This window comes from Xenopus laevis, chromosome 6L (genome assembly GCF_017654675.1).
Source record: "Xenopus laevis strain J_2021 chromosome 6L, Xenopus_laevis_v10.1, whole genome shotgun sequence".
Lineage (NCBI taxonomy): Eukaryota > Metazoa > Chordata > Amphibia > Anura > Pipidae > Xenopus > Xenopus laevis.
The window spans coordinates 55,048,220-55,063,715 of record NC_054381.1 but is presented as its reverse complement, the minus strand read 5'-3'; the positions used below and the strand labels follow the sequence as shown (position 1 = coordinate 55,063,715).

Sequence of the window (15,496 nt, the reverse complement as noted above, 5' to 3'; positions counted from 1 at the left end):
TAAGAGATGTATATATATAAAAATGTTCAATAGTAGCACTCACCTCCCATCAGTCAATTCACCAGGTGCTAACCGAATGATACAAATTGAAAGAAGGATGAAAGCACTTACAGCACCAGTTTTATAAAAAAAAAAAAAAAAAAGGCTTTTTTAGCCTTAGTTAATTTAGTGAGGCATAATGGACATCAATGCGTTTCGATCCTCTAGGGACGGTCGTCAGGATGTGAATACAGGAAGTGATCACCCATATTTGATTATTTATCACTGCACAATGCACTTTAATTATGTATAATTATTTGCATATTGTATTTTACTTCTTTTCTAAGGACAGAATGATATTGGGGGTCACTGACCCATCTAAAAACCAATGCTCTGTACGGCTACAAATTATTGTTATTGCTACTTTGTATTACTTATCTTTTTATTCAGGCCTCTCCTATTTATTTTCCAGTCATTTATTCAAATCAATGCATGGTTGCTATGGTATTTTGGACCCCAGCAACCAGATTGCTGAATTTGCTAACTGGAGAGCTGCTGAATAAAATGCTAAATTACTCAAAAACACATAATAAAAAATGAAAACCAGTTGCAAATTGTCGCAGAATATTGCTCAGTTAACTGAAAGGTGAACAACTCCTTTAAATGAAGAAAATGTAAGCAATTAATTGGTATAGATTACTTAAAAGGTGTCTTTTCAGGAAGAAATACAAATAAAATGAATCCCAAGATGCAGACTTCAACGTCAGTATGGGTAAAATAGATCAGACTCACCTGGCATTCTAAGACATATTCCCAGTGCTGTGATTATTCCCTGCAGAACTGAATCGTTAACACATTAACATACTCAATCGACAGAATGAACGTGTCAACATTTCAAATGGTACTAAGGCTTTCTTTCTTCATTTCACAAAAATTACATTAACAAGGTTGTCAATTCCCTTTATTTTCTTAAAATAGTATGTACATGAATGATCTGTATAATGTACATTCATATAAAGCTGTATATACTGGATAATGTATGGACTGTGTCACTATTACACTAGTTTATTACATAACAGGCTGACATTTTTTTTTTTTTTTTCCTTTATGCAGATTTTATTTTTATTTGGTAAAGCTATGCTGTACAGTGTGATATCTTCCGTTTTTTTTCCTTCTGAAGGCCATGTTAATGATTTGGAAAGGACAAATATTAACCAACTAGAACAATGTAGAAGCTCTGCAACATTTAGTGAGCCCAACCATGACAAAGATGGAAGAGAACAGAAACATAAATGCCCTTAAGATGCTTTACTCCACAGCCTTGACAATATAATGGAATATAAAACCTAGAATACGTAGATTATTATTTTGATTCACAGTCTTGTAAACAAATAAAAAGGAACATAATGTGCTCGGTACAAAAAGGAAACATAAAACAAAAACATATACCCAGCTGATCCACAGAGTGCTTTCATGTTTATGTTACGTCTGAATCATGTCCTAGATTGAAATTTGTGGTTTTTATCCGTAAATAAAAATATATTTATTACAAAAAAGAATAACACTTTATTGTAAAACAAGGAAGGCAGAAAATAAAGTTCCTTTCAATCAACATTAGGGAGTGGAGGAGAGAAGTTCTGCAGGTTTCTCCCTCGTGCAACATTTAGCAGTTTGCCTTCTGAAACATTACAGGTGGAGAATTCATATGTTCTAGCCAAGATCTCCTGCTTCCTGGTCCACTGGTGGTGGCACAATGGGCATAACTGTAGATGAGGAGCCTGCAGTAAGGTAGCCAGCAACTCCAGGTCCTAGGGGGAAAAAAAATGAAAAATATTTTCAGGGGAAATGTTTTTTCTTTTAGTAATTACAGAACAGTTTCCCCCAATATGTGTATGTATATGCAAACCAAACCGCACATTTTGGATTCGGCAAAATCCTTTAAAAAAAATAAAATAAAAAATGGTCTGTCTAAATCCTTGATTCTGAATTCTAATTTGCAAATATACATTTGAGATAAAAAAAAATATTTCCATTTTATATATAAAAATGGTTCAGTTCAGCTGTACTGAGCTTTAATATCAAATGAATATGGCTTGGTTGAAGACTAAGGATTTAGACAAGGATTCAGCTGAAGAGCTAGAGCATTTAATAAATTCATAGGCAAAAAATTTACATTTAATTTAACTTTGTAGCTAATGCTAACATATACATTACTAGGTGTATATAAAGGGACCTCTTAATGGATTTGACATACTTTATATACTTCTTATATATCTCATATTAAAGTGTTCTAAAGAGCACAATGAGTATATGTTATGTATAAATATGTGTAAATACATATGGGGCATTTCCCATCATTCAAGAGTAGGGGGTCTATAGGAAGTAAGGTATATTCCTCTAAAAAGTAAGCCTATTTGTCACCTGCAGCCCCCTCCCCACATCCACCCCCCCCTCCATAACCTGCATTTTCTTGTGGGGATCCAGCCACTTGACTTTAAAAAAAGAAATATCATGTATATGTAATAACTTTGAAGTGCACAAAGAAGGAATGAAGCAGATAAGTAGCGTAGGAAACAATGAACGGTGTTGACTGTTTGCATTATGTTGTGACTGTAAATAAAAAGAAAGGGAACATGCTGGAGTATCCATGTGACAAAGAAATGAGGGACTGCCCAGGAACACAGTGTCACCTGTAAGTGCAAAGGGAACAGGAATGAAGCAGATGCAAGAGCAGCAAACCATGATCTACCTGTGTTAAAGAGCTACACAGCAGTTAGCAAGCTGCTTGGAAGAGAGCATCTATAGCCCACTTCTCAGGTGAAGTGGGCTGCTACCAGTAAGAAGGGAAGGAGAGACACCTGAAGGAAGAAAAGAAATATAAGAAGCCAGGGGGAAGGACGAGAAAGGTGCACATAGCAAAAGCATTAGGATTAGCTATTTTGTCAAAGAAACCTAATAAGGAAGGTTTAAAGGAGACATACTGTGTTAAAAAGAAGTCTATGCCAGTAGTGTTAAGGGTTGGTTTATTGTAAATTTCTTCAAAAACCCTACTATTCCCACCCATCTGTTCCACTTTCTGCTGCCTCCTTTCCCAGGTTGTTCCGGCGGAGCCGGCAGCACTCAGCAAACTACTATAGGATAGGAACCATTCAGCAGCTAGGCTGACCTGATAGGGAACTGAAGCATGTCTTTACGTTACTGCAGGGCTGTAACTGGCTATACCCTTTCTACTGTGCTTCTGGAAGGGACAGTTAGGACATGCCCACCCCTCATTTGAAATTGTACAGTGACTGTAGCAGATCTTCAGTAAAGAGGCCATTTTTAAAGATAATATTATTTTTAGTCCAAAGTAAAACTAGCACCATATATTAAACATTTATTGCCTTAAAGATTGGGGTATTTCAATTATACTATATGTCTCCTGGGCACCTGTCACCCTAAAATCGTTTCCCCCACCAGAGGTGTGGGCTTATAGAGTCCTCACTCCAGATGGAGGAAACAATAGTTTTTTAATAAAATGGCCCCACCAGCGATAGGCTGCCCGCACCGAGAGGGAGCTCCCAGTGCGAGCAGCCATGTTGTGTAGCGCGTGTGCGCATAATGAGCGCATAATGAGCGCAATCTGGTGTCACACATAAGTGCATAATAAACTTTTTGCGGTCCACTCCCTCCCAGCACACGCAGCCTAGCGCTGGCGGGGCTTCAGCAGAATTATTTTATTTTAGGCTTATGGTACATCAGGTTTTAATTACACTTAACCAGCAGAGAAAAAAGAAAGGGGATTAACTGAAGAGGACTTCCCACTGATCAGTGGGAAAGCTCCATGAGGAGCACAAAAGAGCTATTAATAATCCCAGACACAGAGGATTTGTTTTGATTTGTTTTCTGTACCTCCTGCTTCTTCTACTGAAGTAAAATGAAAACAGACAGTCAGTACTTGTTCCATAAACGTCCTGGGATTCAGTAACCATTTTACATGGTGAAGTTGACAGTGGTTTAGCTGGCCTATCTGTTTCTATCCATCTAGCTGGTCTGTTTGTTTCCTGTATATATTTGTTCATGATCCAATATTTTAACATTAATCTTATAAAAAGCTGACAGTATCCCTTGAAAGCAAAGTTCATTAGTTCATTATTAGCTCGCTAGTCAATGTAAAAAACAAAAAGCCCCCAATCTGGCACAACCATTTACCAATTATTTAAAAACCCCTGCCCATGTGGACCCTGACTGCAGTACTTCTTGTACCCAATGGCAGCCCTGTATATAGATGTATAAATGAGGGACCTACGTTTTAAGAAAAAAGCCAGGGTTTGTATGTTAAGTGCAATACAGACTAGACGTTACAGAACAAATCATTTGCACTCATGGTAACATGAACAAATACTTTAACATTTTTCCTTACCAGTGAGGTATCCTGCTGTTTGTGATTCAGAAATGAACAAGTCATGTTTCTGATCTTTGAAGGCACTCCAGACAGAAGATCGAGTCAGGATTTCATTTACCTAAAGAATAAAGAGACCTTACTCAGCACTGCTTTTCAGCTTGTAATATATAAAGGAAGATATCGAATGCCATGGTGCACTGTACAGATTGCCTAAATCTGTTTTATGGATAAAGAAATCACACCCAATATGCAGGTATCATTTATATATTAGAAGTGTGTGTGTAAAGCCACAACATTTTTTTTTGTTTTATCTGTTCTAGTAGTTACTAGAAAGGTAAGTTTAAAAATAAATGTAGCACCCTTAATATTCATACATGAATGGTAGAAGTAATTACTAGTAGAGAACAGTAGCTGTAGTAATCAGATTATTTTTGTTGCCACTGTTTTAATGTAATTGTTTTGACAGTATCTAAACCTACAGAACAGCAACTTCATACTTTTATTATAAGACTCTGCACACCCTGCTCTGACATTCGATTGTCTAGTGAATAAATGGTCAGATATGCTCTGACAAGCAGTGTCTGTCTTGTGTGTTGACTATAGTTTGACACCTGCTAGGGGAAATCTCCTGTCCCTCACTGGGGCATCAGACTGTGCTGCAAACAAGGTTAAGAGTGGCTTTTACTTAAACAGAAATAAAGGCATAACAGGACATTCAAATGTTTCACAAGTAAAGCCCATTACACCGTTCACCTATTGTTTGGCTTGACGCAGCAGACCTGTTTGTTGAATTAATTCCCCAATTATAATGTGTGAGAAATGAACAGATACTCACTTGTTCTCCATACTGTAGGCTCCGAGTCATTGATTTAAGAGCTTTTACAATTTGAGCTTTTGTGGCTGCAGGACTTTCCAGGTTTTCAAGGCCCTGTCCTTCCAAAAGCCTTAGTAAATATGGGACCAGGTCAACTTTTAAAGCCTGTAAAATAGTTTAAACAGCCATAACAAACAAACAAACAAACAAACAAACAAGACACTACAATGTACAATTCAAGACTATTACAATTACAATATAATGTGTTCTTATTTGCAGCCACATTCAGAGAACATTAGAATGTTTTATTGTAAGTTAAGGTTACATATTGTGGGAAATTAATTATGGCTAAACACACCACAAACTGGAAGGGGTAAGGTCAGATGCAATGAAAATTGGGAATACGGTACACTGGAAATTGACAGTAAGATAATTTACAAGAAACAAAATGGAAAAACAGGGAAAATGAGCTCTCTGCAAAGGTTTGGCATTCATTTAATACTGTTTGCGAAAATAACATTCTGCTTACAATCAGGACAACAAGCAGTTATCATTTTTGTGTTATATTGGCATGTCAGTGTACAGCAGCCCTTAAAGAAAGTTGCTGGGGTGCAGTGGGTGGGATTGTCACCCTCACTTCGTTACATTTTTCTGCACCACATTGTGTAGTTTTTTCCCCTCAATACTATGAATATGCACCTGAGTGAATTTCTTTCATATCTACTAAAAGAGATGGGAGTGTATTCCCCTTTGAAGTCTTACTTGTGCCACTAGTTCTGTTTGTTCTCTCTGAAACATCCTATTTAGAGCTTCACAGGCAAATCCAATCATATCTGAACGTTTCTTCATTCCACTCATTAGAGGCCCAATAGTATCCAAAGAAGCCATTGATCGGACACAAAGCTGTTAGAGACAAAAACAGACATATTGCTATGATGCTAAATCACTAAGGGGCAGATTTATTAAGGGTCAAATTGAAAATTATCCAAACTCGATTCCAGTTTTTAAAAAAAATTGAATTTAATTTTCGAGATTTATCATACTCTGGCCCTTTAAGAATTTGATTATTCACCACCTAAAACCTGCCAAATTCATGTATAATGCTGGCCATAGATTTTGAAAAGATCTTTTCTTTATCATTAGACCAAGCTTATCTTGAAACGATTGTTTAAATGTACGATTTGTCCATCAACTAAAAGACCATTTGGGGAGATGTTGTCTATTTGAAGCCAGGAAAACAGAGGGGAGCTGCCAGCTTGGCCCTGCAAACAATTGGACAATAGATAGATTTCACTGTGACCGATGAAAATTTTCTAAATCCCAAAAAACGCTGGCGTCTTTTCCTTTTTTCAGGGTGAAAAAGGGCGTAAATTTTTTTGGGGGTAACCGGCTTCCCTCCAACATTTCCTAACATATGGCACATAAACTAACAACTCTATTTTATTATATTAAGGTTTCCCGGGCTTGTGTAGTTTGATGTATTTGCTGCAACATATATGTCCATTGTACTTTGTACATTGTAATTTCCTGCTGTATGCAAATTGGGCAACGCTAGCGCAGCTTGGCTTGGCACAGTAATGCTAGCACAACTTTGCCCGCAATCGGCACCCTGGACTCAACTTTCAGATTTTAGTGAATTAGCTTTCTCCTGCGAATCTACACCTGGCGAAGTGTTGTGCTGTGAGCGAAGCCGTCGCTGGCGAATGACGGAGTTTAGTGAATTTGCCCCAATGGGAGAGATCCAGTGACCAATTTGGAGATGTTTGCAGCCTTCCTTTTTTCGGAGAAAAAACTCGAATCGAGTTTGGCCAAATTTGAATCTAATTCGAGTTTTCAGGTCGTTAAAATTCGTCCAAGTTTTAGATATTAGATTTTTTCAATAAATAACCCCCAATCGAATTTAGAGTAAAATCAAATTCATTAGAGTTAAAAAAAAAAAAAAAAAAAAAACATGTATTTGAAATTTGACCCTTGATAAATGTGCCTCTGAGTTTTACACCCATAGATGTTACCATGGAATAAGTGAGTACCTCATTGTCAGTCAGAATGTGGATGACCCTAATTGCACACTTTGGAACAGCATTGTTCTTATGGCTCATGGCCTGTAGAATCTTGGGTAAGTGACCCAATGGCGGTACTTGGTCCATTAATTGTGGCTGTGCACCGAATAGACAAACTGTTGCAGTGGTGACTGTTTCTAAGGTTTCACCCTGAAAAATAAAATGTACAAATGTAAATGAATACATGGATTAACTTTTAGATATACACATTGGAACAGACCTATAAAACCTCCCACCAATACCATTTTAGCTAAGCATTTTCTTATCTTGTGTTTTGAATAACCTATAAAAGTTTGGAAACTATTACCCAGAATATCACCAGATATGGGAATATGGGGTCTTTCCATAATAAAGCTACTAAAAATGCATTTTAAAAACAAATAGGACTGTGTTGACAGCAGCAATGATTTCAACATCAAGTACAACGTTCTGTTTTATTATTACAGAAAAAAAAAGAAAATCAATCTTGCAAAAAAGCTATTTTTCTTCATTTGTGCAATGTCATAATAGTGCACATATTATTGCTAACAAATACACATGTGGCTATACTAATTTGCTTGTATTAGTATAAAAGCAACTTACGTGAGCATTATTCTTTTCTAGCAGCTCAGTGAATTTTTCCAGAAGGTCGATAAGAAATTCTCTTGGTTTGCGAAGGACCCATGCTGGCTGTGCAATAAAAATTCGCAAGAAAACTCCACCCACCAACAGTTCCCCTTGGGCCTCTCCAAATGCCACAGTAAAATCATCTGGTAACTAAAGAAATTAGGGGGAAAAGTAAGTTATAAATTAGCAATATTTTTCAACAATCTGCTGACATTTAATAAAGGAGCATTTGTAATACTTGATTTGGCTGTTCTTATTTAGTAAGACACAATGTTTTGATAAACCAAATCAGAATTCTTAAAATCATGAGTCTTTTTTTCATGTGGACAAGGTAATTGCAATGTCTAACCCTTCCTTACCTAATCTGCAAATTAGGGATCACATTCGATTCTGGATTCGTCTGAATGCTTCATGAAAGATTCGGGATTTGGCTGAATCCCAAAATAGTGGTCCATCCCTAATAGACATACCTAATATTTCTTTTACAGTATATTTCTTTTCTGTTCATTATTGATTATATTAGTAGGAATTGCCATACTGGTCCTAATCAATGGTAGAATATTTGCTTGACCTTAAATGTGTTCACCTACCTATTCATTAAATCATTTTCATCACTTTTGTAGTGATTACAAATATTTAATGAATAGGTAGGTTAACATATTTAAAGGAGAAGGAAAGTCTTTAACCACTTGGGAGTGCCAAATGTTAGGCACCCCCAAGTGAATGTATTAACTTACCTGAAACCCCGGGCTGGTGCTCTTATCAGCAGAAAACTGCACCGGCCCGGGGTTATACCAGTGAGTACCATGGATCGCTACTCTTCCGGCTTCTTCTTTCTTCTCGTGGCTGCTCATGTGCATTAGATTGAAAATCTGAACTTTAACTAAAAATTTGACTTTTTCATTCTAATGCGCATGCCTTTTCCCCCGGGGAATTTTAAGACAGAAGAGGATCGCTCCGTGGTGGTCACTAGAATAACCCTGGGCCGGTGCAGTTTTCTGCTGATAGGGGCACCGACCCGGGGTTTCAGGTAAGTAAATACATTAACTTCCTTTTCCTTTAAGGTTTACACATTTTAAGTTTGTACAGAAAAAAAACATGGTGGCAGCCCTTCTATCAGAGATAATGTCCTCAATTAGACCTGCGGCTTCACTCGATTGATAAGGTCTATGTCCTCTCAAACCTCACAGTTAGAATACTCAGTTGTGTGCTCACTTCGCGGAGCTACTATTTATAATTCACCTGCCAGCCCACCTACCTTGCTTAGTACCCAGCTGCCTCAATAATGAGAAGTAAATAAGGTCAAAAGGAATAGACAAAGACACTCTATCCAATATCAATATAGTAAGGAAATTAAGATTTCTTTTTGCATTTAGCTACTAAAAAATGCACTCCAGTTTAATCAAAACAGGAACTTTGTTTGCATGTATATTGCAATATATGTTGTCTTTGTCTATATGAATTTTGTGGTCGCAGCCTCTTTGTACCCTGCTTAATTGTTTAAAATTTTGGGATAGGAAATTAATCCAATCCAAAGGTAGGGGTACAGCTTTCTTGCACCCTTTAGATGTATCCATGTAAATTTATATATTTTATTTTTACTTCTAGCTGGGTATGTGATTCATGTTTCAAAACTAGTTTTCCATGGGTTCCTTTCTTTGCCTCTTATTGCAGCTAACAATTATAGATTCAGAAAATTATACATTTTTCTACAGCATTTATAGGTTAGATAAAAAAGAAGTAGCATAGTGTGAGAGAGGCACAGTTCAAAAGATATTTTGAATAAAGTTTCTTGTAATCTTGGGCAAGTTGTGTTATTTCCCCATGCCTCAACCATTAATAAGAACATTGTAGACTCTACAGAGCACGGATACTCAGTTCTTTGTTCCTTGCTGAGCTCTAATTAAAGTATGTAAGTATATTTACCTTCCAGTTTGCATCTGGATTTTCTATCTGCTGCTTAAAGTGCCTGCAAAAAAAGTAAAAAAAGTAATGAAACTCCCATTCCAGTGAAAAATGTAGCAACTGAGAGAGTGCAAGCTACATTGATTATTATTATTTTGCCTAGTAAAGAAAATCTATACAAGGATTCCCGGCAGTTCTAATGTTACCATAGTTAGAGACACTTTAGTGAAATCAGGTAAAAAGTTTAAAAAAAACTACACACTAATCAAAGTAGGTCAGGCCCGGACTAGCAATCTGTGAGTTCTGGCAAATGCCAGAGGGGCTGCTATAAGGTCCCATAGAAAGTCAGTATTTAGTGGGCTGGTGGAGGCTGTTTGGGCCTATATGTGGGCTGATTGGGCCTATTTTAATTCTAAATAAACAATTTATCACTTATCACACCATAATCAGTGTGCTACTGGATTATTCACTAAATTGTATGCTGGACCTGTTGGGCAGGAAAGGGTAAACCAGATTAAGCACCTGATACCCTGCACAGGGTTTACTTGAAGGGTTGAGCACTCCGAACATTGTAAATATTTTAATTCTCAGTCCGGACCTGAGTGTGTCCATTAATTAGAAATGTGTTTCATGCTTTGATCAATAAAAAACCTTTGTGTTTTTTGGGGTGTTAGGACACTGCCTCTGGGTGCCAACACCCACCATTTTGTTAAACCCTGAAAATGAAGGAGCATCATATAAGAATTACATCTAACTCTTGGGCACATGGGCCAAGTTTTTTCCCGCTTGCGTTTTGTATACAGGTGGAGAAAAGTGGATCCGCTCCCACTCTGGGTTCATTTTCACCGATTTTGGTACTATAATATCTTGTTTTCCGACTCAAATCCGGTAAGTTTAGCTGCACACAGACCAACACTGTATCTGTCAATGGAGCTACATGAAGGAGTAGATAGGGACCAGTTTATTTTTCTCCTGGGTACAAAACGCAGGCTGAGGAGAGCAAATTATTTTCCCTATGTGCCCCTTGCCTTAGGGTTGTTTTATGCTTAACCTGGCTGTGCGATGACCACATTCCATACAGTTGTCTCCATAATCCTAATCAGCATCACACAAAGGAATTCAAAGAATAGGTGGGAAATGGAAACAAGGTCAAATCTAACGACGATGCAAGAAACAGTAAATCCACGAAAGAGTCCCAGTAGCAGAAATCCCATAAGGATCTAGGACATGGGCCATCCGCCTGCTATAATAAGAAAACGCCAGCACCAATGCACTTGCGTCGCTTCGATTTCCGAAGTCGCCTGAAGTTGCTTCACAAGGAAACTTTGGGCGACTTCAGAAATCGAAGCGCAGCAAGTGCATTGGTGCTGGCGTTTATTATAGCAGGCGGAAGGCAGTTCGGGGAGATTGTCGCCCCAAAGAAGAGGCGATTAGTTGCCAGGTGACTAAATCTTCCCGAATCTGCGCGTGTGCTAAAGCCCTTAAGAATTGGCTCTTAGTAAAATAGAATGTAGCAGTTTTCTTTATTATAGTGAATCTGAATACCAAGGGATGCTGGCCAATTTCAGGGCTGATTGGATCTCATGGTTAAACTTAAAGGAATACTGTCATGGGACAGTAGATGACACTTTAACATTATTTTTTCGGCTACTTACTCTAACATCATTTCACGAACTGTGGTAGATACTCTTTCCCTGGAGTTATCATTCCAGATCAGCTCAGGGTTTTCATGGGTTCCTTCAAAAATATGTACTGCAGCTTCTGGGTTGTCACGCATAGCATCCATAAACACTCCTGGCAAGAATTTCATTAGAGCAATTCTAACCTGTATGAACAGAGGTAAAGCATCTTTTTATTGATTCAAAAGTAGGAAAAGTAAAAAAAAACGGCACCATTTCATGTAAGAATAACATATTTGGTGATTGTTTGCAGGGCATTTGATGGAAGATCATGCATATTTTCAAGAAGAAGGAAAGTCATTACCCTCTTGTTGGTGCCAAATGTTAGGCACCCCAAGTGTTTGCATTTATTTACCGGAAACTCCGGGCCGGTGCTCCTATCAGCAGAAAACTGCACCGGCCCGGGGTTATACCAGTGAGCACCACGGATCACTTCTCTTCCAGCTTCATCTGTCTTCTCACGGCTGCACATGCGTATTAGAAGGAAATGCTGAACTTTAACTAAAAATTTGGCTTTTCATTCTACTGCGCATGCGTCTGCCCCGCGAAATTTGAAGACAGAAGAAGCCAGAAGAGAAGCGTTCCGTGGCGCTTACTGGTATAAACCCGGGCCGGTGCAGTTTTCTGCTGATAGGAGCACTGGCCCGGGGTTTCAGATAAGTAAATACATTCACTTGGGGGCGCCTAACATTTGGCACCCCCAAGTGGTTAACGACATTCTTCTCCTTTAAGGCTCGGTAGACAGAGTGTGGCTTTATTCTGACAACAAGTATATTTAAGGTAAGTTATAATCCCCTTTAAACAACACATTTTAAGGCCTAACTATTAGAATACGCTAAACCATACTTACTTTAGGACCAATAAGTTTATCTGATATCATCTTGGCAAACAACTCTGCTGTCTGGGACCTCACTTGTGGATGAGTGGAATTGCAAAACATATCCAATAAATAGATTAAAGCACCTGAAAACACAAAGTTAGCAGATATCACATTTGGTACTTTGGATTGCTCCTGTTATCTTCAGCATGCTAGGGGCAGCAGAAGAGCTATGCAGCCTTTGTTGTGAAAACATGTGGAAACTGTTATAAGGGCTCCAGTACAGGAAAGGTTCTATATAGCCAATTGGATCAGAAGTAAAACTAGTACTTAGAATTTAGTCAGACACAGGCAATTCAGAAAGGTGACAATCTGTATTATATTTATGGACTAGCAAGAAATATCCATTTGCAATGAAAATTAATTATTTAATCATGATGAATACAATGGGTTTCGGAAATACCTTTTGCCATGGCCTCCTTTATGATTTTTGTACTGGATGTCAAGGCATATAGAGTTGCAAGAACAAGCTGGCGACCTAAAATAAAATAGAACAGGTCTGTTTGTGGTCCTGTTTTAATCATAACATCTTTATAGAACGTTACATTAAGGATCCGAAATTAAAGAAAATAAATAATATATATTTACGGACCCTGCCTAATGCAAGTTCCTATCATTGTAAGGTTTTCTGCATTTGTCCACCATAAACAGCCATTAACAGATTGATGGCTCCCATCATGTACATAGGCTTATAGAAAAACTGAGCTTTGGAAATAATGCAATCTTAGCAACCTCACTAGTATTATTTGTTAGCAAAATTCTGGGGGAAAAAACCCCAAAAAAGATCAGAAAACGAGTGCTTTACTAAAATAAATATGTCAGGACCTTCAGTACTTACTTGTTGGTAATGAATGCAATAGAGACAATAGGCTGGAGAGGACCATTGACTCGGCTATATTATTTACACAATCTTGATTGCTGGTAACAATATTGACCACCTGAAAAAGCAAAATGTGAAGGTTTATGCAAAAGGTGATATAAATGTAGCATGACGATATGTAAATTTACTCCAATAAAAATAATGAAGACACTATTAAATAAGGTACAAGGCAATGTTAAATTGACCGATTATGGCAGACCAGGTGCTTTTTTTGGCTGTGGGAAATTGTGCCTCCTGCAGGCCACAAACAACCCAAAAATAACTTTCCATTCACATGAACTGAAATTGCCACAAGTAACTAGGGATGCACCGAATCCTCTATTTTGGATTAGGCCTTATCCCTGAATCCTTTGTGAAAGATTCGGCTGAATACTGAACCAAATTCGAATTTGTACATGCAAATTAGGGGCAAGAAAGGAAAAACTGGAGAAAAAATGTTTAACTTCCTTGTTTTTCGACGTGTTCACCACATGTACAGTATTTTGCTTTCATCAATTTCAGTGGAATGGGAAGGTATTTTCAGGCCACTGTCTGTAACAGTACACTGCATTTTTGGACCACCTGCCCATAGTATAGGAATACCTATGATAAAAAGCAGTCCCTTGTTCACTAGATTACCATGCTTAGTACAAGGTTTTAAACATTTAAGGGATAGGTGCCCTTAAAGGGGACCTGTAACCCTAAGAAATAATTTTAAATTATTTTCTATCATGTTAGTTGAGCAAAATAAACTTTACTTACACTGTATTTATTATTTAAATTTTGTTTCCTTCTGTCTTGGAATTATACAATCACAGCAAGCAGGCAGCAGCCATTTTGTGGACACGGCTATTAAGAGAAATTGTGTTTCACCCCAAAATCTTGTGTATGCACCAGAATGGGGGACCTAATTTCCATGTGCAGTGCCCTACACAATTATAGAGCCTGAGGAGGGAAGGGGGGATGTGAGGAGAGCTGTGACATGTAGGAAGTGATGAATGGAAAGTGAAAGTAATTGACTGCCCCTCCTCTATGCCACGGGCATAGAGACGGGGCAGGTAATATTTGATTGACAGTTTAGGTATTTAAACACCTTTATAACAGGTATGGATGTTTTAATGAAAAATTCTTTTTGGGTTTCATATTTAATTTGCAAAGGACTTTCATTATGCAGCTTTTTATGTGTAGGTGACAGGTCCACTTTAATTAACATTAGTTACTCTGTTCCATATTGTTGAGATTGTCATAGTATTAGAAAGGAGGTTACAGGTTTTTTTGTAAATTATTTTTGTAAAGTTAAATAGTGATTACAGCCATTGAGCATCTCAAAGTAGTCACATTTCTTAACATGTTGCAGGCAGGCCATCAGTACAATTAAATAAAATGCAATATCTGACAAAGAGTTTGATATCTCGGCACACTAGCAGAGGTGTAATGTGTGCTTACCTCTAATGCAAGTTGTTGAACCTTTCCAGCACCATGGACACGCAGCAATGAAAATAATAATTTAAAATGTCCTATGCATTCCGTTTCAGACCCTAAAATGAAAAATAGCTTCAAATTAGTTGATGTCTAAATTGATTAACATTAGGTGCATTTCAAAGACACGGATTCTCAAGAAGGCAAAACAAGTATTTATATAGATCTATAAAATAACTCTAAGCATAAATAGGTCAATTTGTGAATATAAAATCCAATATTCTGTTAAACAGCGCTTCACAAGGAAGCCCAGGGAAAGACAAAAAAAGAAAATAGTAGAAATATAGTGTAGAATAATTTGATAATTAGCCACCTCTTTGTGCAAACACTATATTACTTGTAAAACCCACTCCAACATCCACCAAAACTATAATTAGCCTTGCTTTTTATGGGTCACCGTCAGGGGAAGGTGGGTACTCACAAACGTTTAGGTTAATTGTGCGCCTATCTGTGGGTTTGTTCAGTACTTCTATTCCAAGAGCTGTCCGAGTTTGCTAAAGGAAGAGCGCTTCATATAGTGTAAAAACATTTCTTTAATAAATAGTGCATAAGTTAAAATCACACTCACATAAAAAGACACGTGAGGTCTGCACGAGAGAAGTGTTTGGAAACTGCTCTCCTGACTGGGAATCAAAAGCTTTGCAAGGCTAGGTCTTCAATTCTTGACCTCAGAAGGGCCCTTTGATGGCAACACCAAGGAGGACAATCTCATGATAGCAGTGTCCTTACCGGCATGACTGGGGTTGATGCCCGGAAAAAAACACGCTGTGAGGAAAGGATTCTGCCGGCTTGAAAAAACTGAACTGCCAACGCAGAGGATCGGGAAAGAGTATTGCAGACCTGGAAAAAGACTG

At 37.8% G+C, this 15,496-nt stretch overlaps 1 protein-coding gene across 3 annotated transcripts in view; it reads right to left on the bottom strand.

Annotated features, from left to right (window-relative positions):
* Positions 1 to 923: 923 nt before the first annotated feature.
* Positions 924 to 15,496, bottom strand: part of dnajc13.L (DnaJ heat shock protein family (Hsp40) member C13 L homeolog) — an 87,079-nt gene continuing 72,506 nt past the window's right edge. For 2 of the 3 annotated variants that reach the window (XM_018267510.2, XM_041566047.1), the window contains 12 exons: positions 14,610 to 14,701; positions 13,143 to 13,242; positions 12,708 to 12,782; positions 12,278 to 12,390; positions 11,404 to 11,573; positions 9,770 to 9,812; positions 7,820 to 7,993; positions 7,208 to 7,387; positions 5,940 to 6,080; positions 5,199 to 5,342; positions 4,382 to 4,481; positions 924 to 1,787 (listed from right to left, as the gene is read on the bottom strand). In XM_018267510.2, coding sequence (XP_018122999.1) covers positions 1,690 to 1,787; positions 4,382 to 4,481; positions 5,199 to 5,342; positions 5,940 to 6,080; positions 7,208 to 7,387; positions 7,820 to 7,993; positions 9,770 to 9,812; positions 11,404 to 11,573; positions 12,278 to 12,390; positions 12,708 to 12,782; positions 13,143 to 13,242; positions 14,610 to 14,701 — 1,430 coding nt within the window. In that variant the 3' untranslated portion in view covers positions 924 to 1,689. Of the gene's footprint in view, positions 1,788 to 2,728; positions 2,838 to 4,381; positions 4,482 to 5,198; positions 5,343 to 5,939; positions 6,081 to 7,207; positions 7,388 to 7,819; positions 7,994 to 9,769; positions 9,813 to 11,403; positions 11,574 to 12,277; positions 12,391 to 12,707; positions 12,783 to 13,142; positions 13,243 to 14,609; positions 14,702 to 15,496 lie in introns of all 3 variants that reach the window. The other variant, XR_005961832.1, reaches the window with a different exon arrangement.